This window comes from Lytechinus pictus, chromosome 1 (genome assembly GCF_037042905.1).
Source record: "Lytechinus pictus isolate F3 Inbred chromosome 1, Lp3.0, whole genome shotgun sequence".
NCBI lineage: Eukaryota > Metazoa > Echinodermata > Echinoidea > Temnopleuroida > Toxopneustidae > Lytechinus > Lytechinus pictus.
Window position 1 is genome coordinate 9,150,457 of NC_087245.1, and position 26,815 is coordinate 9,177,271.

Sequence of the window (26,815 nt, forward strand, 5' to 3'; positions counted from 1 at the left end):
TATATTATAGGGTAATCGCTTAACTCGACCATTCGAAAAAGGGCCCCGAATTTCCAAAAGGTGAGGTTAATGGATACTAAAAAATTAGCTTTTTGAATCAATGCGCCTCGTCACAAGACTAGTGATATTGTAAACGTTTGTGAAAGTTTTCTTTAAAATTGCATGCGAATCTGAAACCTTTAATAATCCCACTTCAAGTCCTCAACTACTTTTATGCTGGCAAGATAATTCAACATTCTAAACAGTATAGTCTTGTGATATTTACACACTATTTCACTATACTCAGTACTTTCATACAGCAAAAACTATGTACCCTGTAGCAAAATGGGTTCATTCTTCAGGCCAGAATATACGTGTCGAGTTCGAATCACTTTTATGTCTTTTCCTAATTTCATATAAACAGCGTTTGAAAACGCCGATCGTAGGCTGACAAAAAATGTGCGTATATGATCGTTGTTTCTCCAGAATCACGGTTTCTGGGGAGATTATAATTCACTGAAAGGTTGTATTGGTGATAAATTGTTATAGTGCAATCACGTAAATTATTATGTAGAAAAGTATTTGCAGGCCGGACTTGCCATGCTCAGAAGAGTCAAACATTATGTTGATGAAGCATCAATGAAATAAGTGTAGTTGACTTGATAGGAAAAGAGGACAGCAATACTTATTTTGAATATATATATATATATATATATACATATAGTTATATATATATGTTTTTTTTCTCCAAAACCGTGTACAAAAACTTAAAAATGACCATATGATTGTGATTTTTAGCATGGTCAGCCCCCCCCCCCCCCACTTTTGGCTCAGCCCCACCACTTTGAAAACCGTTCCGCGGCCCCTGCTTACGACCCTGCTGGAAAGATCACAGTGTCACACACTGTGATCACAGTCTGTTCACATAGTGGACTATGTGGAAATTTCATACACACTGGTGAAATGCTCAAATTGAAAAATGCGTAGATATTTTCACACTGGACACCTCGACAGTGTGACTTTTCACAGCATCTTCACATGGTCGAATATGTGATATTATGTGATTCACACTATAAAAATGCTCATAATTATTACACAGCATGAAGATCATTTCACATTGTGTTCGAGAGGCGTCGATCCTGGGGGGCAGGGGGCGATCGCCCCACCAACGAAAATATGGGGGGCAACATAGCGTTTTGCCCCTCCCCCTAATAATTCCGTATAAGTGCAAAAAGAAAATAAAACTATAAAGTTACACAAAAATGGACAAGTCAATCAAATACATTATAACATTTGTTTTTTACATTTATAGTACAAAACAAAATTGTGATTTTCCGCGCGCTCCGCGCGCTCCGCGCGGGAAATGATTCCATCTATCATTGGAACATTTGTTAAGGTACATTCACGCAGGAATTTCAATATATAGGTATTCTTTTTTTCCAATGAACAAACTAGAAAGTGGCAAACGCTTTTTTATAGGCGGATCCAGGTGAGTTATGTATACCTCGAAGTTGATTTTGAAAAACGACTTAAAATTCCCCTTTTCATGACAGCTTTATCATTAATTTCGGCTCGCGATTTGCGCTCGCATTATTAAAAAAATACATCTACCCATGCACCCTATTCATAATTGAAAAAGTGCTTAAAGTGTCCAGTTTTTAGGTCTTAATATCAAAAGATTTCGCGCTCTCATGAGGTTTGTTAGATATATAAATAAGATAATAACATATCCATGAATTCCTAATAATTACATTTGGGACCGAGCCATTGATTAATTCATAACATTACATAACAAATATATTCATACTGATACCAATAAAAAAAATATCACAGCCACCTCAATTATTCAAATGCTATAGCTCAATTTGGATCATGGATTACTCATGTAGAGTATTTTGAATTTGTCACGTATTCTCCTTTTAAAGATCCTTTTTACATTAATGTTAAATATTTTGAGACCAGTATTCCGAACACTTGTTTCCTTTTGTTTTCATTTATAGAAATGGCAAAGATGATGAGAGGTAAAACCGAGCGTTTGGCACCTTCGGCTGTACTACCATCGATGAGATCCACACAAGACATTGACAGTAACTTCCATATCATTAGTAGTGGAAGGAGTCAGATACTAAAAAGCATTCTGCTGTTAATACTGGTTATTCTCCAGATAGATTACGTCAGCATGTGCCCAGCTGGATGCGTATGTACGACATTTTCCCTAAATGGCTTAAGAGTTGATTGTTCTAACGCTGAGCATACTTTAATTCCAGAGGATATCCCTTGTTCGACTATATTGTTCATTCTTAATGATAACCTTCTGCAGAGGGTTCACCAAAGGGCATTCCCATGTCAAGTCGATATGCTCTCCTTGATGCTTCGGAACAATGTCATAAAAATTGTGGAAGAAGGTTCCTTCGAAAACTTAAGGTCACTGATGGAGCTTTCTTTCACAGGAAACAGACTGATACGCCTCCCTTCATTTAGACATTGTAAAGACCTCATAAATGTAAATCTGTCGTTCAACTTTTTAAGTGGTTGGCCCTCACACTTTTCCAATGAATCAATATATTCTCTATTTTTAATTCGTTCCAATCCATTCGATCATAGTTACAAGAAAAATCATGTAGTACCATATGCAGTACAATTCCTTGACATGTCTGGTGTTGTTACCCCTGTGATTTCGTCAAATTCCTTTTCACACCCTGCTCACACTCTGAGACTAGGAATGTCGTCTTGTGGCATTTACCGTGTAAACCCCCTCTCAGAACTATCTGCCATAAGATTTATAATATTATCTTACAATCGCATAAGATTCATTGATCTACATGCATTCAGAAATCTCCGGGATTTGATTAAATTAGATCTTAGACATAACAACATTCGCACGATTCCGGTTCTTTCTGATTTGCCCTCTCTACAAACGATCAATTTGAATTACAACTCTATATCTGGAGCAATTGAGGGTGCTCTTATAAACGTACCTAGCCTGGAATCTTTACTTCTTCTTGGAAATTCCATTGTTAACTTATTATTTATTCCTCCGATACCATCTCTTAGGGGGCATATTTTGAATGAAAATTATTTAGTAGGTTGTCTTAATCTGACACAAGAGGTATCATACTGGCCCTCTATCGAAATCATAAATGTCGCAGATAACGGTCTAACCGGACTCAATATCGGGGAATGTTCCAAGGTAGAAATGCTACGTGCTGAAAATAATTTCTTGCGATCCGTCTTCTTTCAGCATCCCATGTCATGTACACACATGACCGATATCATTTTGGATTACAATAGAATCCCAAACTTGTTAATTCTCAATGGTTTGGTAAACCCGGAGTTCATTTCCTTCCGTTCTAATCTTGTAGATGTGTTAGATGAAAATATGTTGATGAATATGAGCAACTTACAGTATTTAGATCTACAGAAAAATATGATAAGAGAATTAATCCGCTTACCCGTCTTACCAGCACTTCAGATCCTTGATTTATCTTATAACAAGATACTGTGCATTGATGAAACTGCTTTTGAATTTATCAGTTTGTACCATATCGATCTGAGCGGTAATCAACTTTACAGATTAACATCATTTACTGGGGTTCCTTCACTAAAATCGCTATACCTCGACAAGAACCAATTAGTCAATATATTTGCCGCAGATGTAGGGGAAATTCCCTCGTTGGAGACTTTGTCTATTGCCGGAAATGGTTTAGCAACCTTCCCTCTGCTGCCACGTAATCGAATCAGACTACTCAACTTAGCTGACAACAACATATCGGCATGTGAACTGCCTGTAATTCAGCAATACATTGCTTTGGATATTCTCATCATCAGCGACAATTGGGTCCATTGCAACATCCGTTTTCCCTCGGCGCTGAGGAGGCTCACAATCGACAACAACAAAATCGAAAGAACGAACGAAACTTTGAAATACTTGCTCTCCGATGTCGAACTTTTGTCCATGAGAAAGAACAGAATATCCTCACTTGGTCAAGAAATAAATCCAGGCCCCTCCTTATTATATCTGGATTTATCTCGTAACCATCTGACGTACATTCCACCCTTCAAATTTTATCTCGCAAGTTCACTGACAACGCTTAAGCTAGAAGGCAATTCTATATCAACCATTAATGAACACTCTTTCTTTGGTCTCGCAAGACTTCACCATCTTGACCTACAGTGGAATCAAATAACGTCTTTACCTGCTGAGTGTTTCTCACCAATACGTCGCCTAAGTCATTTATATCTTACAGGTAATCCAATCCATACGGTGCCAGGTTACGTTTTTTCATCATTCGGGCAAATATTGCCAATTAAATATTTGTTCTTTTCTCACTCTAATAGCTTTGGAATATTCCCACCTTCGCTCCTAAATAGATCTCTGTCTTATATCATCATGAGGAACAACTCAGTGGTAAGAGCCTTATATCAGAACACGTCTTTTCTTTTTAAGCTAGATAATACTGTAGCTATCGACTTTAGCCAGAATGTCTTAACAAAAAATATTCCCCGAATAGATTCAAGGAAACTCCGATTATTGAATATATCACACAATTCTTTCAAAATGATACCAGAACAGCTTGTGAAAGAATCACACTTCCCTTTTCTCCAAACTATAGATTTATCTTGGAACCAAATCGCAGTTGTTAAGAAGAAAACCTTTTCGTACCTGACAAAACTAGCCAATGTTTTCCTCAATCACAACGAAATTGTGCTTATACAAAATGGGGCTTTTCCACCATCCTATTCGATAGATTTCTTAGACTTAAGTGAAAACAACCTAAGTCTCATCAAGATGGAAGAACTGCCTCCTATACACCCTCATCTACATGTTGATACCTCTGGAAACCCGTTGAAATGCGATTGTGATCTGCAGTTTTTCCAGAATATGTTTCCTGTTTTTACTTCGGCAGTCAATTGTGTTTCTCCATTTGAATCCGGGTTTGAATCCAACAACCTGAGTCTAGCTGATGCTGTACTGAACGGAGAAGAGTGTGAGAGTCTCATGTGTTCGCCTCCCAATCCATTCTTAATCGCCTATGAAGATGATGTCAATTTGATTCTGCCTTGTCCTTTGAATGTGACAAGATTTGACGAAATCGTTTGGACCCTACCCAGCGGCATGACTCTAAGTATAGCTACAAGCACATGGTCAGAACACCGCGTATTCGTCACTGCTGAAGGGTCTCTTAATTTCAGTGCCGTAGCAGGGGAAATGTCGGGCAAGTACTTGTGTTCTGCCCCACATTTAGGAGCATACTTAGATTATCCCCTACACCTCGCTGTGGCTAAACGTGGACGTTCTGTGACACAAAACATATCTATCGCCGCCTCTCTGTGGAAGGGACGAGCCCATTGCGGAAGACATTCACCTATCGATAATCAACAGGATCAAGAAAGCATCTTTTTCCCAACGTTTGCAATTATCTTGTTATCAATTCTGTGTGTCATTGTTAGTAGCACACTGGCCATCGTTATATGTTGTAGAATGAAGCAGACTTCATCAATGGAAAATGAGTCTGATGGAAATAGATGTCAGATCATGCCGACAGTCAGAACAGAGATAAGATAAGTAAAATTAATTTTAAAGAGATATGATAACTTTACATAAATATGGGATGCATGACCCGATCGGCTATAGGCAAACCGTGAAAGTAGGGATCTAAATATCCCTTATTTAAATAATATAAAATATATAGCAAATCCTTTCACAAGGCTTCATTGTGTTATCCAAGTTAGAATATTCAACCCACGTAAATATCATAGAATCAAGACTAATACAAAAATTTACTAACTATCTGATTATTCAAATTCATTTATTTCACATCTCTTAAAGAAGAGGGTACAATACATAGTGAGTTAATGCAATAGAGTAAAAAAAAAATTACAGTTGTACAATTTACATAAAAAATAACAAGAAAAAAACATAGAACAATGAATGCATGAGGGAGTAACAAAAAGCCATTGGCCTATCTAGGATACTTCCTTTTTACATTCATTATTGATAATAAAACAAAACAATATCTTCCAATCAACTTTTGAGATTGAAAAACAAAGATCTAAAAATTAAACCAAATCAGTAGTCTGGTAGAACAAAACAACAGCAATTAAAAGCTAAAACAAAACGTAAAAACAAAAACATTGTTCATAACAGACAAGCTTATTCATTGAGTAGTACAATTATTTAACAGGTAAGATTGACATTTTTAACGAGTTTAAAAAAGGCCATTGTTTAATTTCAGTGGGCAAATTGTTCCATACGAGTGGTCCATTATGACTTACGACTGTTCTCGAGAAATTATGACGGTAAAAAGGAATACATAGTCTATCAGATATCAATATGATAATCATATTCTACATTTTTATCAATGTTTTTACTTTTCTGGAGGGAAATAAACTATTGCCATGGCAACGGGCCCTTCGCAACATTGATATTTCTTTTTATTTTATTCAAGCAATACCAAGGCAACATGAATTTTTATATTTTTAAACAACCCATGCAGAACATGCTTTAGTCCAAATTTGAACAATTGCTTATCCGCTTTACTATTAACATAAATGATTATTCTAATTTATTTTTTAATTCACTGATTCGTTTATTTATTTTATATCATAGGATGGATAGCCCTTTCAGCTGAGCTGATATTTAAAAATAATTATGAATATATTTCAATAAAAGGGGAACATAAGATGCAGCAAAATTCAAACAAAGCTAAATAACAAAGTAAATGGTATAAACACAACACAGCACAACAATTTAACTACAATTTGGAAAAAAAAACATTAAAGAGGCAAACGTTTGATAGTATACAAATAAATCATAGTAAACACAATCAAAATGATCAAAATACAATGAAGAGTGACAGCAATATATACAATAGTTCAGCACAATACATGCATAGTTATGTTAAAAAGTAAATAAAAAAAGGGGGGTCAAATTTAAAAAAAATTAAATAACATTGACGAAAATGATAGAATATTAAAAATGAATATAATACATTAAATATTGAAATGAATAAAAACACAAAGGTTGGCAACAAATTTTATTAAGTTATAAAAATCAATTTTTTATCTTAAGACGAAAACAAATACAATACAACATCCAAAAGGAAAACAATAAGAGGAGAGAAATAAGGATTCAAAACAAAAGCACGCATTGATTTTGAGAATTAGTTACATGTTCAAATTCTTTGTCTGATACAGTGGAATGTCTTTGTACAAGAACTTATGTTATGTAAGGAATTTAATCTAGAATATAGTATTAATGGTAAGATGTACGATTAAGTTGTCGTTGTTTTCTAAATGAAAAGTCTAAATGTTGGTTCTAGTCACTTTGATCTTTTTTTTTTTTTTTTTTTTTTTTTTTGGGGGGGGGTTAGTGTGTGTGAAATCACTTTTCAAGTATTAAATTAGGCAAGATTTTAATGAACCTATGGTGTTAAAATGGCCTTCACTGAAGAAAATAAAATCCTTACCGAGGGAGGACGCTCAATTTGATCAATTGAAAATCACGGTAGGCTTCGAATAACCAAATTATATTTTTTTAATATAACAAGGAAGATGAAAACAGCCTGAATAAAGTGCAAAGGAGAATGATAGTGCAACTGTACAATTGCATCAGGTCATACTTTAACAAAATATTTCCTATTTTTTAAAATAATTTACACAATTTAGATGGTATTTCTAAAATTAAACTTATATATCTAAACCCCTCAAAAAAAGTTTGGAAATCTGAGTTTGGCCATTGATTTCTCCCGACTCCCAATTATACATAATGCATATTTGATATCATTCAAAAGATCATTTAATTTTCTTTAAAATGATACCATACTTGTTATGATCATGCCATCACAAAAAGAGTAGGATTCAAAAGTGTTGGATGAGGTCTGAATTGAAAAGCTTCAACGAGCAAAAAAAGTTTGAAAATCTCACTTTGGCCATTAATTTCTCCCAACTCCCAATTTTACACAATGCATATTTTATATCATTCAAAAGATCATTTAATTCTCTTTAAAATGATACCATGCTTGTTAAGATCATGCCATCACGTAAAGAGCAGGATTCGAAAGTGTTGGATGAGGTCTGAACTGAAAAGCTGCAAAACGAGCAGAAATAGTCATGAAGGGTCATGATTCTTTTGTCTGTGTCAATACAGATGAAAATCCATTCAAATCAAGCCCCTGCTTTTGTAGTGATGGTTCCGTGAGTCGTGAGATAACATGGTTATGAGTCGTGGTTTGAAATACACATACATGTTTGTTTGTTATGTGTTTGCTTGTGCAGAGGTGTGTTTGATTCCATGTTAATGTTGATGTTAAGGTGCATGAGAATAATTAAAAGAAAACCGCTGAGAAACTCACTCATCACCACTGAAAAAAGAACAGTGACATTCAATATTGTGTAATTTTGCAACTTTTGAATTTTGACCTTGCCCCACATTTCAAGGCACTGCACCTCCATTTGAACCATAATCATATAATGTAGGGTATCATTTTAAAGAAAATCAAATGATCTGTTCATTGATATCAATTACACATTGATTTTCACTAAAACCGATGTGAAATTATCGATCAAAGTCAAAAGAAATCGCTGAGAAACTCACTCATCACCACTGAAAAAAGAACAGTGACATTCAATATTGTGTAATTTTGCAACTTTTGAATTTTGACCTTGCCCCACATTTCAAGGCACTGCACCTCCATGTGAACCATAATCATATCATGTAGGGTGTCATTTTAAAGAAAATTAAATACTCTATTCATTGATATTAATTACACATTGAAATTTACTAAAATCGCGGAGGGATTATCGATCAAAGTTAGATTTCCAAACTTTTTTTGAGGAGTTTATAAACATTTAAGGTATAAAATGTTGATTAATATTTTTTTTTAAATAATTAAAAAATCCATATTTTATTGTTCGAAATAGACATGAAATGAAATACTCCGAAAATTTGCTTTGCCCAATTAATCGTGGGCCCGGCAGCCGCTGTGCAGCGCCAGATCGACGAGGCTCTATCCCTTTAATCGTTGAACGCCAAACAGGGTAGCAGCAACTCCCATCTTTTAACGTCTTTTGGTCTGACGCGGCCGGGATTTGAACCCCCGACCTCCCGGTTGTGAGACGGACGCTCTACCAACTGAGCCAACACACCGGTACATAAGAATGCCTCTAATCGGTAATATTGGGTATGGTCAATGATTATATACGCCCCAAGCTTACAGAAAGCGTCATGGAAGGCCTAAAATAATTAGCATTGTTATTGGTATGTTATGATCTTTACAATCATTATTGTGGTTATTGTTAGTATAAGCTTGCACGAGTCTATTTGTGTCATCCTATACATTATATTACTATTGTATAAGGATAGAGAATCCTCAAATATTGATCAATGAAAGTGACAAACAATCAAATTTACACTAAGATTGACGTATATTATTATTACTATTATTTATCAGTAGTAGTAGTAGTAGTAGTAGTAGTAGTAGTAGTAGTAGTAGTAGTAGTAGTAGTAGTAGTAGTAGTGGTAGTGGTGGTGGTGGTGGTGGTGGTGGTGTTAGAAGTATGCTTGTCAGCATTTGTCTATCATTATTCTTTTAAAATTAATTCGCTTTTATCAACTGATATGTATGATATTCTTTTGCTTCATTGAAGCTATAATTCATCATTATTATATTATCATCATTATTATCATTATAAGAAGCAGCTGGTGCATTCACGTGTTCAGCTCTGGAATGATGATAATAATTATAATATAAACAAATAAATGTAATTTCTATTAAATTTCTACTTTTTTTGTACATGAGTGTTATACGTCGGTGTCCGCCAAAATAGGAACTTCAAAATATATAGACAATGTATAACCATGATAACTATACGTAGACCAATTCTGGGGGCGTTTCATGAAAGGACTTGTCGGACGTTTTATCCGACAAGTCCCATTTTATCTGACAGTTACCATAGTAACAGTACCTCTCAGCCAATCAACATCAGAGAAAGATGTCAGATCTGACAACTTGTCGGATGAAAATGTTGATGAAACACTCCCCTGGTCTCATAACATACAGCTTAGCGATTGGTGCTCGGGATGATTGAGAATCGAGTGCATCGGTTATTATGTATATCTATGTTTGTTAATACCGATGTCACTCATTTTTTTTTTACTATTTACTATGTCTGAATTTAAATTGTTTAATGCATTTTTTCCTGTACATTGTTAGATGTTCACTATGTCAACAGGACCATGTTGAAAAACAGTGTATATATTATCTGAACATGCTTATCCTGTATAAAGATTTTTAAATAAATAAATAAATAAAATAAATAAATGTGTGATCAATCACAAAAACGTAACAATAATTAGCGCCATGATCAATCTCTAGGTTCTATGCTACAGGGCTCTCGTGTACAATGAGAAGCAAATTTGAATTCAACTTGGCCCCGTCTTACAAAGAGTTGCGATTAATCTGATCAATCGCAACTATGGAAAGCCAGCAAGGTCAACATATAAAATGCATGTTTGTTTAAAAATTGTTCTAGATATGAATGTATATCAATAAATTCATTGACTTCTTGACAATTTGATGTGTTCTCCTTTGTTTACAAAGGACATTTTGCTAATTTCCTGTAGACAAAATTATAACACTGATGGATTTCCAAAGAGTTACGATTGATTGGATCAATCGTAACTCTTCGTAAGACGGGGCCCTGGTGTACCAATCGTGCTATTTACAGGTGTGTATCTTAGGTGTTGTATTTTAAATGTTGAAAATAAATATCCACAACCTCAAATCTCTATTATTTGTTTATGTCTAATTGAAGAGATGCATGTACGTAAGGATACTGAACTAATCATTACAACGATGTCTCGTTTTATGCAGAGAGTGAAGACAATCAATCTGCTGTAGTAAAATTTTATTCACAAGATTCTGTCTGACAAAGCTGAGCTTACCTTGGCATTCGATTAAAAATTACTATGGAATATGAAGAATGAAGAAAACTTGTAAAAAAAACTGTCCATCAATCCGATTGTCGCCAGTAGCAATTGCAATGGTCTAAATAAATAAAGCGTAATGATTATTATTACATATAACCACTGGTATGTAGTGGCGGCACCATGATTTTTAAACAAGGGGGAATAGGGGCAAACGCGGGTTGGGCAAAGGCGGACACGATTTTTTCCCCGTTTCATAAAATCAAGCGTGAAGGGCGAACTAATTATATATATATGTATATATATAATATGCCCTACTGACTTAAAAGGGGACTTGTTAAGAACTGTTGGTGTCAACACCAGCCACAACACTGTACTTGAAATAATGCTGATGTTGGGATTGACCACGGGAAATATGACGTATTTCCGGCAGTTCGTGTTGAGCGCTGGTGTTGAATGTCTACGTGTAATTTCCAGCCCCCAGGGATCGGGAAAATTGTGATTTCTTCAAGTTCGGTATTGGTGTTGGACTGGTGGTGTTGGTGATTTGAAGCCCACGAACAGCACGAAACATCGATTTTACAGTTAAGATGAATGCAAATCATTAAATCCTTAAACAATTTAATGGACAATAATGTTTACTCTTTCCGATTGTTGAAGTTATTTTACTTTAGCCTTCGTATCCTGTACGATGATATTTTACTGTAATTTCTCCCCGCTTTCACTTTCGTCCTCGAGAAATTCTCACGTAAATTTGAAATGATCAGCAGCCATAGTTTATCTCTGTCAGCAGCGAAGCGCAGAGGCGTGACTTCATAGGCTATCGATAGCGCGATTGGTATCGTTCCTCTGAGCCCAGCTCGGTGTTATTTTAATTTGAACCTCATATAACATGTATAATAATTATAGAACAGTTTTTGTATGGCGCATTGAACCTTACATATGTCTCAATGTGTGATAAGAAAAAGAAGCTGATGGTAATGCTATGAAGATATTACCAGTTAAATTAATATGTTTTCAATGCCCAATTGTATCAACTTGCTTTAAGTTGTGTTGGATACTATTCCAGAGTTCCGGCGCTGCGTGCGCAAACCCCCGTTTACCATAAAATGCTGTCTTAACAACAGGTACATTATATATATCCTTATGAAGTGATCTAAGATTCCGAACAGGTTCATATTTTACAAGTAACTCACACATATAAGATGGAGCCATCTGTCGAAAACACTGAAATGAGAGTAGCAAGATCTTGAACTTAATACTTGACCCGACCGATAACCAATATAAATTAAAAAATACTTTTCATTCACATTTTCATAAAATGAGCAGAGTACGATTTGTTCTAAAATCGGATCATGGACCAGTCGTAAGCCTTAATTATACGCTGGGTCTGCGATATTAATGATACTAGTTTAAATGTAAGAGAATAATTAAAATAAGGTCGGTGACATTGCGTTATTTAAAAAATCAACGAAGACTGAATATCCATGAACTACTGGAATGTACTAGAAGTGTAATATTGTTGATGCAATGTACTCTGAAGTTCACACATTTTGTTCATCTGATTTAACTTTGCTTGATTTTAGCCGTATTTTGAAGATCGAGAGCTGTTTGACATACTATGATCGTGATGTACCAATACCGTACAATATGTACTACATCGTCTTGTAGCGCAACACACGTAACATACGAAGAAGCCAATTTGAATAATGACTTGCGCCGAGTTCAAGTTTTTTAAGTATGTTTTGAAGTTTTTGGTATAATTGGATGCACCATACATTTTTGGTCTACAGCTGACTTTCCTTCAAATTATGTATATGCAAGCCCTGAGGCCCCAAAGATTGTTCATATCCATATATTATAAATTGACTTTGACAACTTGTTCAGATTACTCGTTACCTCCGATGAACTCTACATTCTGATACTGATGCATTTTACATCCGCCGCACATAGCTGCGATTAGGCAGTATCTCTCATTTTACCATCTCTTAACTGGAAAAAGCTCGTATTTTCACGTTTTCTGATTCTGTACTTGGCCCTTCTTCTTCACATACATTATTTTGAGTCTGCATATTGTTCAACATGGCGCCATCTGTTACCCGGAATACCGTGGAGCAAATATCTGATGAGGCAATTAAGCGCTTCATAAAGGGAGAGCAATTTCTTGAAACCGTTCGCCAAGCGGTACGAGATGTGGTTCAGGATGAGCTGAATAAGATCTTAAGTCGGATCGAAGTGAATGAAGGAAAAATCTTCGAATTGGAGCGTCGACTTTGTAATCAGGATAAAGAGATCGAAGGATTAAAAACAACCATCAAGAAACAACAATCGGCGATGGATAAAGTTGAGCGAGCTGCAAACGGTCAGGAACAATACTCGCGCCGAAACTGTTTGCGATTTTACGGAATTGGCGAGTCTGATCTGCCGTTTAGCAAATGAAATGCTTAAAGTTGCTTTGTCAAAAGAAGGTCTCATCGTCTTTCATCAAAGAAACAAGAGAGCAATTCAACTGCTGGTGGAAAAGCGGCGCGAAACAGCAAGCAATCGGAAAGACCGCGAACTATAATAGTCAAGTTCCTCTCTTACCGCATGCGCAGTCTGATCCTTTCGAAGAGGCGTGTCCTCAAGGGGTCAAAGTCGGGCATTGAGGAGGATCTAACCATGGACCTTCGTAATAGGTCCATGATCTAACCAGGCCCAACGCACAGCTTCTACACAAAGTGAAAAACTGTCAAAAGGTTCTTGCTTCGTTGTCCGCTGACGGAAGGATTTTCGCGTCGCTCCCAGCCAGTGGCGGAAAAACAATAAAACGTCTCATCACGCATGAAGGAGACTTGGACAATATTTGATCAGTTTGAAAATAAACTCAGTTGTAATTTGCTATGTCTGCAACATTGTACTCTTTGAACTTTGGTGCATCCTGTTATTTTAGCTCTTGTCTGTTTGAACTTTGATTTAAACATCGTTCAGTAATTTATTTATTTAATTGTTTATCTTTTTTTTTTTTCGTTTCAATGGTCAGGGTTTTTTCTTGTGTTAGTTATTCTAAACCTGTAAAACACCACCAGAAGGGAATACGCTGTACAATATGTCATAAATGGGTTCACATCGCATGTGTTGGAATTAGTATTGTTGATTATGATGATCCATTATGTGAATTTTTAGACTGGAAATGTCCCAAATGTTTGTTTCAATATTTGCCTAACTACATATCTGATGAAGATAATGACAAGACTTGCTCATTCGTAGCAACCACACAATCTTCGTTAATTCAGTCTCATCATGATAAACAGGAAGATAAAAATCTGAAAATTAAAGAACTAAATCACCAAAAAGGTCTCATAGTGCTACATTTGAATGTACGCAGTTTACTCCGCAATTTCTCAGAAATCAAGACTCTATTGATAAAAAATAATGTGCATATTCTATCGTTAAATGAAAGTTGGCTTGATGGCTCTGTTTTAGATAATGAAGTCCATGTAGATGGCTAGCAATTAATACGGAAAGATAGAAATAGAAATGGTGGAGGTGTAGCAATTTTTGTAAAAAAACAACCTGCAATTTCAGCTGTTAAATCACAGTAGCTTAGAACATATCGAAGCCATTCCATTGTTGGTGGGTACCAAACACTCGAGATCTTTTATTCTTACAACATGGTACCGTCCTCCAAATACTTCCATCGGAATTTTTAATTATTATGAAGAATTACTTTCTTTCCTTGATTCATTTGGTAAAAACATTGTTATTGTTGGTGATTTAAATTGTGACATTAAGAAACAGAATTTAAGTAATGAGACTAAACACTTAAACCAAATTTATAATATTTATTCTTTATCCCAGATTAACACCGAAGAATATACAAGGATATCAAAAGACTCGTGCAGTCTTATTGATCATATGTTGACTAATTGTTTTGATATGGTTGCATCTCATGGTATTTTACACTCTGGTATTTCTGACCATTCTATTTGTTTTCTGGTTTGGAAGCACCATATTACTACTTATGCACCTCTCACCATAACGTATAGAAAAATGTTAAACTTTTATCCTAACGCATATATTGAGGAATTAAAATTACAACCCTGGCAACTTGTCTCTGATAAAGATGATATTGACGAAGCTGTGGAGGTATAGGAGAATCTCTTTTTTGAAGTTATTAACAAACATATGCCAATCCGTAAAAGACGTGTTAAAAACAATTCCTCTCCCTGGATGTGTCCTGATATTGTAAAGTTGATAAATGAGAGAGACAGATGTAAAGCAAAAGCTATGAAACTTAAATATAATTTGTTAAACGAAACAATGGAATCTCAAAGAAAACTTTTGGAGAGGAAGTACAGTGAACTGTGGACCCGAGATAAGAAATCGCGGAACTTGGTCACAAGTAAGATTAGGAAACGTAAACGATCCTTCTTTTTGAATAAAATATCGTCGACAAATACACAAAATGATGTGTGGACTATTCTTAAATCAGTGATGCCTATAAAGACGTATCGAAATCCACTGATACAACCAGAAAAGATAAATCCAGAGTTAATATATTCAATAGCTATTTTGCAAACATTGGTGCTGACCTAGCTGCTAATATACCTCCAACAGTTTCCCATAATTCATCCCATTGTGATTCTACCGATTCTTTTTTTTTCTCTTCATACTGTAACTGAAGTCGAGGTATTTAATATTATATGTGGCTTGAAAAACAAGAAATCTGTTGGAATCAATGGTATCTCAGGTATCTCAATGGATATGCTCAAATTGTCTGCCCCCATCACTGTCCGTTCTCTTACTTACCTTATAAACAAATCATTGTCAGATGGTGTCGTACCAATAAGATGGAAACAGGCTAAATTAATTCCCTTACATAAATCGGGTGACAAATCATCCCCTTTAACTTATCGTCCAATCGCTATACTCTCTCCTGTTACCAAAATTATGGAGAAAGTAGTTCAAAAGCAGTTAACCAAGTATCTAAGAAATAATAATATACTTTCAATGGAACAGTCTAGTTTTAGGAAAAAACATTCGACCATAACGTCTCTTATTCGAGTTACGGATGATAAGCTACGCGCCACTGACTCTGGTTTATATACTGGAGCCGTTTTTATCGATATGAAAAAGGCGTTCGATACGGTCGAACATCATACTTTGTTAAGGAAACTTAAATCAATTGGAATATCTAAGTCTCATATGGTTCGAAAGTTATCTGAGAAATCGTCAAATCAGTACATTTATTAGCTCTACGTTATCTGATAGTTTGCTTGTGAGTACCACAAGGCTCAATATTGGGCCCTATTTTATTTACTATATATATATATATAAAGATGACATAGTTAAACAAGTTAAGCACTGTCAAATCCATCTATACGCTGATGATTCTGTTTTGTATTTTTCTGATAATGACGTAAATCTCATTGAAAGCAATTTAAATGCTGACCTAAAACGTATATACGAATGGATGTGTTTAAGTTAATTAAGTCTTAATATCGACAAAACTGAAAGTATGTTATTTGGGTCACGTCATATGTTGTCTGTGCACAAGTCTCTTAATGTCAGAATTTCAGGAAAATATATTCAGTCTAAAGAATTTGTGAAATATTTGGGGGTCTTTATTGATCCAGAGTTAAAATGGAATTGCCAAATTGATAAACTTTGTGCTAAAACCAGTAAATTAGTAAATTTCCTTGGTCGGCTTCGTTCATTTTTAAATGAGGATAGTCTGAAATTAATTTACCGTTCAGTAATTTTGACATTGTTTGATTATGCTGATGTAGTCTTTGATTCATCAACTTTGAAATGTACCCAACAATTGCATAAAATACAAAATAGAGCTTGCAAAATAATACTCAAAATTAATCCGTATAAATATATATCTAACCATACTGTTCATCAACTCTTAAACTGGGAGTCATTAAAATCAATGCGTATAAAGCATACTCTTTCAATGGTTTATAAGAGTCTGAATGGTCTTAGTGCGCCTTACTTGAATAATATATTTTAGTTTTTAACTCATAAATATTCTCTCCGTTCTGATAAAAATCTTTCTCTCCCTAAACCACGGACTGAATACTGTAGAAGAATGTTTTCATACAGGGGTATGACATATTTTAATGAATTGCCACGTGATGCTAAATGTTCTGTATCTTATAGTTCATTTAATAACGTAGTTAATAACCACATCTTGAATTGGGTCTGACTGTACATTATTCTTTGTTGCTCAATTCCTATGCATTGAAATGTAGGGTGTGTTAACGTAGGGGGTGGGGGCTAGATGTTATGACCTATTAGTTTTATTCTTATTGTTTTGGTATGTTATTTTTATATTGTGTATAAATTTTTTTTGTGTAATTTTCTTTTATGCTATATGAGGACCCCTCGGTAGGCCAGCAGCACCTTGATTGATGCTGCTGAGTAGGGCCATCCTCCCGTTTTCTATTTATCAATTCACATGTATCATTTTATATGTATTGTTATCTTTTTTTTTACGGAAATAAATTCAATTCAATTCAACATATTGCAAATATGCCTAGTTGCTATATGAAAGGATCAAGACACTGTCTATATGTCTTGACAATAAAGCAATCCTAAAAAATGAAGGTCTAATTAGATTCAGCATTCTCTTCTTCAGCGTTCTCTTCTCCAGCATTTACCTCTTCATTACTTGGCAATGGTGCAACTTTCTTCTTACTCCATTTCAGCTCCATCTTTGCCCATTTCTTTTCCCTCTTTTCCTTGTCTGCGAGACCAATCTTCATGCCCAATGCACCAAGCGCAATCCCTTCCGAGGTGTCCAAGCCGATACTGAACACCTCTGCTTGTACACCCGCAGTGGTCCAGATCAGCTTTGTATCGAAAGCGAGACCAACTTTGCAAAGAATCTTCCCGAGCAAGTAGTTGGCACTGCATATCTCGAACGTGCAGTCGGTGATGATAGTCGGGAATTCAGAGCAATTCGAGACGCAGCTGACGTTAGGACCCACGTATTTGGCGTTGATGGCTCCATCCCTATAATCCTTGGATATGAAGCCGACCCCTGCCGATGCCGACACGCAACTCTCCATATTTGTAGGATCAATTTCGATCCCAACACTTGGGCCCTCCTTTTTGACACCTTCCTTGTCGCCTTTATCGTCGCTGGGACCAACATCGCTCCTCGGTTGTTGCGTCACGACACCCTTATCGTCCTGTAAAAGGTGGTACAGTTAGAACGAGAAGTATAAGTAGATTGAATGTAACATGCAGAGAGAGGGGGATAGAAGAAGGAAGTAGGAAAAAAAAAAACAGCAAGAGGAAAAACAAGATGAAGAAGGAGGAAGAGAAAAATAAAAAGAAATGGGGAAGTGAAAATAACGAAGAAGAAGAGGGGAAAATACAAAAAGCAAGACAGTGAGAAGAAGGGAAAAGGGGATAATATATTCAAATAAGGAGGAATGGTAAGACAGCGAGGGGATGTGAGTGAGGGTGCATGTGTGTGTGTGTGTGTGTGTAAGAAATGGTGAGAGGGTGCACGTGAGCGTGTGTATTTCATAAAAAGAAATAAAGCATTTAAATTTAAGTGTTTTTTAAGGTAATTTATTAAGTTTGTAATGATATTCATTGTTCTAAGTATTTGAATACCCTCCTTTTATATCGATTTTCTATATGTTTGGGCAAATTTGAGATACCATAATTTTTTAAAAATAACTGATATTCCAAAAGAAGTTATGAAATAACAGTAATATAAAAATACAAAATGAAACACTAAATTTTAATAAATGGAGGAAATCTGGTGTATTGATGGTAAATCATGTTATAAAAGAAGGGAAATGGAAAAACCTCAATACGATATTTGATGATTTTGAAAACAGAAAACTATTATACAATTTTGAACTACAAAAGTTGAAGAAAGCATTTCCCAACACCTGGCTGGAAAATAGATCAAATGCACAACAAAAGGAAATAACGATTATACCTAATCTTATTGAAATATCAAATGGTGATTTAATTGATGTAAATATTTTGAAAGCTAGACATTATTATCATTATTATTTAGAACATAACAAAACAGAAGCATCTTTCTTTATGTTTTGGCAAAATTATTTGGGACTTCAGATAGAAATTAATTGGGACAAAGTCCTGTATTTTAAACTTAGACAAATAAAAGATAACAAGGTTAAAAAAATTAATTTTAAGCTTCTGCATAAAATACTTCCGTCCCAATCAAATTTATTTAAATGGAGTTAAAAAATTATGATAAATGTAATCTTTGTTTACTTAAGGGAACAATAATGCATATGTTGATAAAATGTGAGAATATAAAACCTCTATGGAAAATGGTAAAATATACAATTCATTTTGTTTCTAAAGTACAGGTCTGTGTTAATGAAAATATAGTAATTTTAGGTTGGAATATACAGGAACCGAAATACTGGTTAATTAATATCATTTTGAATTTTACTCAATACACCATTTACAGAAATTATATTGAAACGAGTATGAAAAAAGGTTATTACTTTGTTAATGTAAATAGATTATGGATGAATTTGAAAATGAAACTAAGATGGTATTTAAGTTCAAAATATGTTACCAAAAATAAGGATACAAAAGAAATTGACAATTTGCTGGAACTCATTTATTGCCTAATTTGATTACTGTATATACTTTGTGATTTGTAAATTGTATTATAGAGATGTAAATAATGTCCCTCGAAAGAGGTTTAAAGAAAAAAAAAAGTATTTGAATTGGAAAAGTACATTTATAATTTGACATCATTATGTTAATTGATTATGTATGATTTATTGTAGTATTTGTTTATGTTTGTAAAGGAGGTAATAAAATATTAAACAATTTAAAACGAAAATGTGTTTTCGTGTGAGAGTACATAATTGTGTGCGTGTGTGTGTGTGTGTATGGTGGGTGTGTGTGAGGGTGAATGTGTGGTAGGTTGCGTGAGCCAGAGAGATAGAGAACCCATTCAGATGTGTTATTACTTGTTTTTATACTTTGGGGGAATTTCGCTTGGACTTCAGGGGAGTGAATGTTGAACTAAACTCGTATTACATTATGCACATGTCCACAATAGAATTTCGTTTTCGCCGCGAAATTAGCTTTTCCATGCATCGAGAGTCTATTCTTGACCCCTTCCCTTCTCTTTCTTTTCTTTGCCCTTCTTCATTTATTGGTTTGTGTATTTGTGTCACAGGCGTATCCCGTCACAAGCTTTTGCTCTCAGGGAACTACGCCTTCTTCTGATAACAAATATGAATGTACATTTATTTCATGACAAATGATTATGTATAATTAATATTGAAAAAATTATATTTTGTGAAAATGGAAGAAAATTAAAAAAAAATTGAATTGAATTGAATTGAATTGAATTGAATTACCGCAAGGCGTAAACCCGATGTAAGGGTGATATCGCTTCTAGTTTATAATGATTTCGATTTAGGCCTATCTCTGGGTTAAGCAAAAGCTATAGGAATTACGGAGTAAATAATGATGAGAAGATGGTTGAAATATTTCGGACATGGTTGGAAAATTGGGGAAAATAATGGCTTTGTAAATCAAATTTTTTTTTCGTCTCATTAATGAAACAGCAGAGTCTTCCCAATTATTTGACTAACTTACCAACCTTTCTACATAAGTATTCAATATGGACATCCCATTTCAGTTTATTATCAGTTATAAGCCCGAGATATTTAACATTATTAGACTGTTGCAGTCACTGTTGTACTACAATATTATAGATATTTACATTAATTGCATTTGCTTAACATAAGTATGTATTTAAGCCTATTAGTAAAGATTCGGTCTTATCAAAATTTAATATCAACTCATCGCACATCCATTTATAAATAAACAACAAATCATAATTTAGCTTATTTTCAACACTTTCAACATTTAAATCAGTAAAAATAACTGCTGTATATCAATGGAGTAATGATTTACCCTTCTGCGTTCATTCCCTTCTTAAGATATACTTCAGTTAGAAAAATCATATCACGTATATGGTCAATGGTTTTTATTTTCAAAATAAAAATATCGGGGAGGGCTCAGAGATCTAGAACGAGGTTTAACTGGTACACCATTTATAACTACATCACAAATGCGTCTTTTCTAGAAATGTTAAGTCGACCGCCGATATACAGTGCGTCCCAAAAAAACTATACACTTTTGAAATGGCTGCCAAATAAAAAAAATTTGCACTTTGGGAGAAAAGACTGATAGATATGGAAAGCCAATAAAGTCAACTTTCAAATGACACCAAAAAGTTGGAAAACTATTCATGTTTGAGCGAGCACTGCCCACTGAAACAAAGGGTATAAAAATTAGGGTGGGCCAGAATTAGCCTTCCAATTCCTTTCAGGTTTTTTTGTTTGGTACTTGCAAAGTTGAGGGTTATTTGGTGAATTAAAGATCAGATGTGATCAGTTTGTTGTTTGTGAAAATTTAATGCGTTATTAAATTGAAATTTAATAAATGAGTGATCATGATTTGCAAATTTTAGTGCAGCATTTTGTCTTTATCATGTGGATCTCAACAATGTGTTCATGAGAGTCAGGAGAAGAGGAGGGTAATATGACTTAGATAGGTGAAGTACGTTGATGGAATAAAGATCAACAGAACATTTAGCAACCCCTCCCTCCATCTCTACCCCCTCCCCCCCCCCCCCCCCACTTCTCTCCTCCTGAGAGACTAAGCTTGGCTAGGCTGTGCAGGAATTAGCCTTACAGTTTTTTGAGAGGTTAGTCCTTTGGAACTTACAAAGCTAAGGGTGTTATGCTATTTATGAGTGAGATAAGTAATGGTTTCTTAGGCAAATTTCATGAGTTACTAAATTGAAATGTAATGAATGAGTGAACAGGAATTGTAAGTTTAGTGTAGCATATTCATCTTGTGGACCTCAGAAGTGTGTTCGTGAGAGTCAGAGTAATGTGATGGTACCTGTTACAAGCAAGAGGGCGAGATATGCTAAGACTTGGTTAAAAGGGCATTCCTCTTCTTTTTGTCCTTTTACAAATTTAAAGTCATATGTACCCTCCCCTCTCTACCTCCATTTCCCACCCCCCCCCCTCTCTCTCTCTCTCTCTCTCTCTCTCTCACTTCCTGGATTGTAGCCTATTCAGAACTTAGCTGCCAAGTGACCGGTGGCTGATAGTCAGTTTTTTTTATTGAATGATTACCAAGAAATTTAATGATTATGATGATTAATGAAGTAATTTATTGAAATAAACTTGAATGTTTGATTGATCACATTGCACATTGAATGAGTTGATTTACTGATAAATTGTTGATTAAATGATTGATAGGAAAAAGTTGATGCCCCAATTCAGAATTAATCATTAAATCAACATTCTGCTCTGGACTTCACGCGTACATGACAATAGCCATCAGTCTCTCAACAGGAGGGGAGGGCGGGAAAGAGGGAGGGGGCGGGGGCTGAATGTTCTGTTGACCCTTATTCCATCAACCTACTTCTCCCACTTAAGTCCTATTTTATCCCCTATTCTCCCGACTCCCATGAACACTTTGCTGAGATCCACATGATAAAGTTGAAATGCTGCCCAAAAAGAGACCCAAATGATAAAGTTGAAATGCTGTCCAAAAAGTGCAATTTATGTTCACTCATGCATTAAAGTTCAATTTAATAATTTAAAAAAATTGCTTAAGCAATCAAAACTGGTCACGGTTGATCATTAATTTATCACTTCTCAAAAACTGACATAAATTGGAAGGCTAATTCCAGCCCACCCTAATTTTCATACCCTTTTTTCAGTGGGCAGTACTCGCTCAAGCATGAACAGTTTTCCAACTTTTTGGTGTCATTTGAAGGCTGACTTTATTGGCTTTCCATATATGTAAGTCTTTTTCCCCAAAGTGCTACCTTTTTTTATTTGGCAGCCATTTCAAAAGTGTATAGTTTTTTTGGGACGCACTGTATACAGTTTAAAAGGCTTATTAGCATGCATGATGAGGCCTGAAGAAGAAAAAAAACAAGTCCCATATTTCGTGATTTCATAATTCTCCTTAAACAATATAACAGTTTAATGTCATAGTAAAAATTTATGATTTTTCACAAAGAAATTATATTCTATGTATGGGTTATCATGGTTATAGAACTTAGAAATCCTCCTCTTTCTCTATCAATAATGTTTTCAATACTTGTCATTTTGTCCTAAAATGTCAATGGTTCTATTTTGATACAGGATTTACAATTGAATTATAATATAAGTGGACATATTATCGAAGGAATATGAAACAATGATGATGAATGACTCATGAACAACCTCATCAGAGACAGTGAACAATGAGAGTGAAGGAAAACAGAAAAGAATGAATTATATTCTTCGACAAAAATAGTTAGCTACCGCAATTAAGGTGAGACATTTATACACACGCTCACAATCAGACCGCACACCGTCGCATCCCATATTCCCTTATAAATAAACACAGCTATAATTTTGTGATTTGTTTGTAATAACCTAAATGACACTGCCCTGGAAAGCGAATTATTCGACAAACCTTTATTAAACAGCTCAAATACAGAATCATGTCATTTACATTGATAAATATTAATTGAATTGATAGTTTTGCTGATGATGGATGCCATGGGAACGTAAACCTTAAGCAGTGTGCAGATCGAGTGCCAGTTATTATTTATGTATTTAGAGGCACATGAAACACTTATCATTTGTCGGACCTCCGATCGAAATAAATTTTGAAATATAATTTGAAACTTTAAAAATTTTGATACATTTTGATTTTACATCCCTTGCATCATATAACATCACTCGGAATAGTAACAGACTCAAGAGGGATTTACCTGAACTGAAGATTGGCTATTAAAAGTACACTTATTTTCTCTTAAAAGATTACATCGACTCCGCCAGTGGGACATTTTTCCCTCTCCCATCCCCCCCCCCCCAAAAAAAAAAAAAAAAAAAACCCACCCTCGCTGGTATTTCCGGTGCTGCTTCTATGAAAATAATCAAAGTGAACATAATTATACATAACATACCTGTACATCTTCAGAAGTATCCTGATTTTCTTTGATTTGTGGTTCTCGGCCTTTTGCATTATCATCCATGGCGTTGATTTCCTTCTTGTCTGCCATTTTCAAAGGCTGTGTTGATCTTTCTGAAATACTAAAGATAATTATATTTCATAATCAATTATTATAGCTTGAACCATTCAAAAATATAATTCTCTAATCAATGAATTCATAGATATTTATTTGATCGGTTGCTCTTATGAATGTGTTCCCATGACCATGGTAACCGATAGAATAGGCCATGAAAATGTAATTGAATGATGTAATATCCAACTAACGAGTAACAATAAAGCGGGAATATGTTTTTATATCGAGTGAAAATAAAGACTAAAATTAAATCGTTATTGTAAGAATCTTTTTACAGTTACTAGTATATATGCACAATGGCTGAGAGTGGAGAGCACAAAATAATATGTCTTATGGGGTTCGCTCGAACAGCAAAGATCAGTTCTTGAGGAAATCAAGGTCAATTTTTGAGATGTAATTGGTCCTCATCTGATTCTTAAAAAGTATAAATTTAACTGTTAGTGAATCAACCAGATGGTATTATACATCAATGGATTTCCACTATTCCCACTAAAGTGATATATTTTCGACTTTGAAACATTATACATGCATGGTATAGAATCCAAACAGCCAAAATATAAAAAGGGTTCGGCTATCGATCCCTTATTTACTATGGTCAAATTTGTTTGATGAGAGAAGAGAATAAAATATTATTTTTTTAAAAGAAGAAATAAATCAAATGGACATTATTTTTTTAATGATGCGGCTTATTTCTAGTAAAGTGCATCATTTTTGGATGGTATATATTGATCAGTTTATCCTTATCTTGATCGAGTTCAAAAGCATTAATAAAATATGTACGGAAATTCTCTAGAATCAATCAATGAAAATGAAATTTAGTTGCGGAAAATACAGAAACAGTAGAGAATAATCACTTACATAATTGAAAACAATCATAGTAATAAAAAAAGCAATTACTCACTTGGATGAGGTGGAATTTGATGTTGTTCAAGAGTTCACGATTTGTCTTCCTTCTCTAAGGTCGTCCAATAAGAGAAGGAAATTCAGTTTCAAATGAACCCATCCATATCATTCAATCAATAATAATCGAATATATGACAATCATTTGGTCGCGGTTGACTAGACATCATTTGGCGAGAGCTCGGAATTTACCTTTTTTATTTGATCCTCAATACTACTACATCTCACTTCGGATTTATCTCATTATTCAAATTTATCCAAATTTACAGTCACATGAAGTTAAATCATTAAAAAATCAGAACATTTTTGCATGATAATAACATAACTCATTATATTTTCCCAATTTTTTTTATAGATAACCTCGCTTGCACCTTCCAGATGCATTTTTAAGAAAATTAAGTGTAAAAACAGTACCTCAGTTCTCAGTGAATTGTGATTACTTTATTAGACTGATTTGTGCCACTTGATATTATGGAAAAAAGGTGATATTTTCTGTTTGTGAACGAGAAAAACTCAGCGAGCGAAAAATATCCACCTATTATTACATATAGTATATCATCATTGCGTATCCAGCGGCTTTGAATTTTTCCTCTGTATTATTTTTCTTAATATGCATCGATGCCCTTCTAAAAGTTATATTAAGAATTTAATATCTTTGTTGTTATAATATAAAGGAAGAATTATTCTGTCTCCTAACTATTATATGCCTCTTGGTTTTTGCATGTTTTCTGTATACGGAACTTAATTGGAATGTTCATTTTGATCAAATGAGTTCAAAAATTGGTAAAATGGTTGGTTTCATTGGCAGACTTAGACGATTGGTTAATGAATTCTTCGGTTATTATGCTGATATTGTTTGACAATTTGCATCTAAAAAAATATTTGACTTTATTGCAAAAGCTAAAAAATCGAGCAGGAAGAATTATTCTAAAAATTGATCCATATTTGCATACTTCATCCTCATACATCCATGACATACTGAAATGGAAGACTTTAAAGGGAACATATGTACGTAATGGTGTTTAAAGTTTTGAATAATTTTGCACCTGAATATATGAAAATGCAATTTTTCTCGTAAATTATACCCATATTCTCTGCGTACAGAAAATCACCTTAGTCTCCTAAAACCAAAGTCAAATAGCTGTAAACGAGCATTTTTGTATGGGGGGCTACACTTTATAACAAATTATCAATTCATTTGTCGTCTAGTTCAACGATTCAGTCCTTTAAATATAATATTCTTGTATCTCGGTTTTCCATAATTGTTTTTGCCTATTGCTGCATTTTTTAGTCACGAAGCATCCGTGATATCAGCCCCATACAATTCCTCCTGAGATCGGCATAATGCCTTTGGATCGTTGTTTGCTTTTTTTTTTGGTTCCCCCACGGTGAAATGGGGGAAACTCCCTTACAATCCCAATAATTTTGGCAAGGGAAATGGGGGAAGCAAACAGATAAGAGATCATAATTAATGTTAATTCATCTGTTAAAGGTCAAGTTCACCCCAGAAGAATGTTGATTTGAATTTTTTAAAAGAAGAAAAATCAGAATATTGCTAAAAATTTCTTCAAAAAGTTAATCATGACATTTTAAAGTTTCGTTTATTTTTCACAAAACAGTGATATGCACAACTCAGTGACATGTTAATGAGACAGTCGATGATGTCCCTCACTCACTATTTCTTTTGTTTTTTCTTGTTTGAATTATAGAATATTTCACTTTTTACAGATTTGAAAATAAGGACAAACTTGACTGAACTGGCTGAACCATATAGTCTTAAACATTATAATTCCACATGTTCATGGAGGAATAAATTGTTGCTTCACTTGACAGTGAGGAGAAAATTTGAATATATCATATAATGAAATACAAAAGAAATAGTGAGTGGATGACGT

The 26,815-nt window shown here is 34.6% G+C and overlaps 2 protein-coding genes across 2 annotated transcripts in view; both read right to left on the reverse strand.

Moving 5' to 3' along the window:
• LOC135153222 (uncharacterized) overlaps window positions 1–26,815 on the reverse strand; it is a 1,173,865-nt gene that overhangs the window by 735,104 nt on the left and 411,946 nt on the right. The gene's annotated exons all lie outside the window — the stretch shown is intronic.
• LOC135153464 (uncharacterized) lies at window positions 17,503–24,998 on the reverse strand. Its single transcript, XM_064096104.1, has 3 exons — window positions 24,922–24,998; window positions 23,901–24,027; window positions 17,503–18,087 (listed from the first exon to the last, which is right to left on the reverse strand). The coding sequence occupies exons 2-3, from the start codon at window positions 23,994–23,996 to the stop codon at window positions 17,503–17,505; spliced, it is 681 nt and encodes a 226-aa protein (XP_063952174.1). The 5' UTR covers window positions 23,997–24,027; window positions 24,922–24,998.

What these genes read in the sequence shown, in the direction of transcription:
- LOC135153464 (XM_064096104.1), bottom strand. Translation starts at nt 23,996, where the DNA reads ATGGCAGACAAGAAGGAAATCAACGCCATGGATGATAATGCAAAAGGC. An exon ending in ATACTTCTGAAGATGTACAG is followed by an intron (nt 18,088 to 23,900) that starts GTATGTTATGTA and finishes CACCTTTTACAG; the next exon opens with GACGATAAGGGTGTCGTGAC.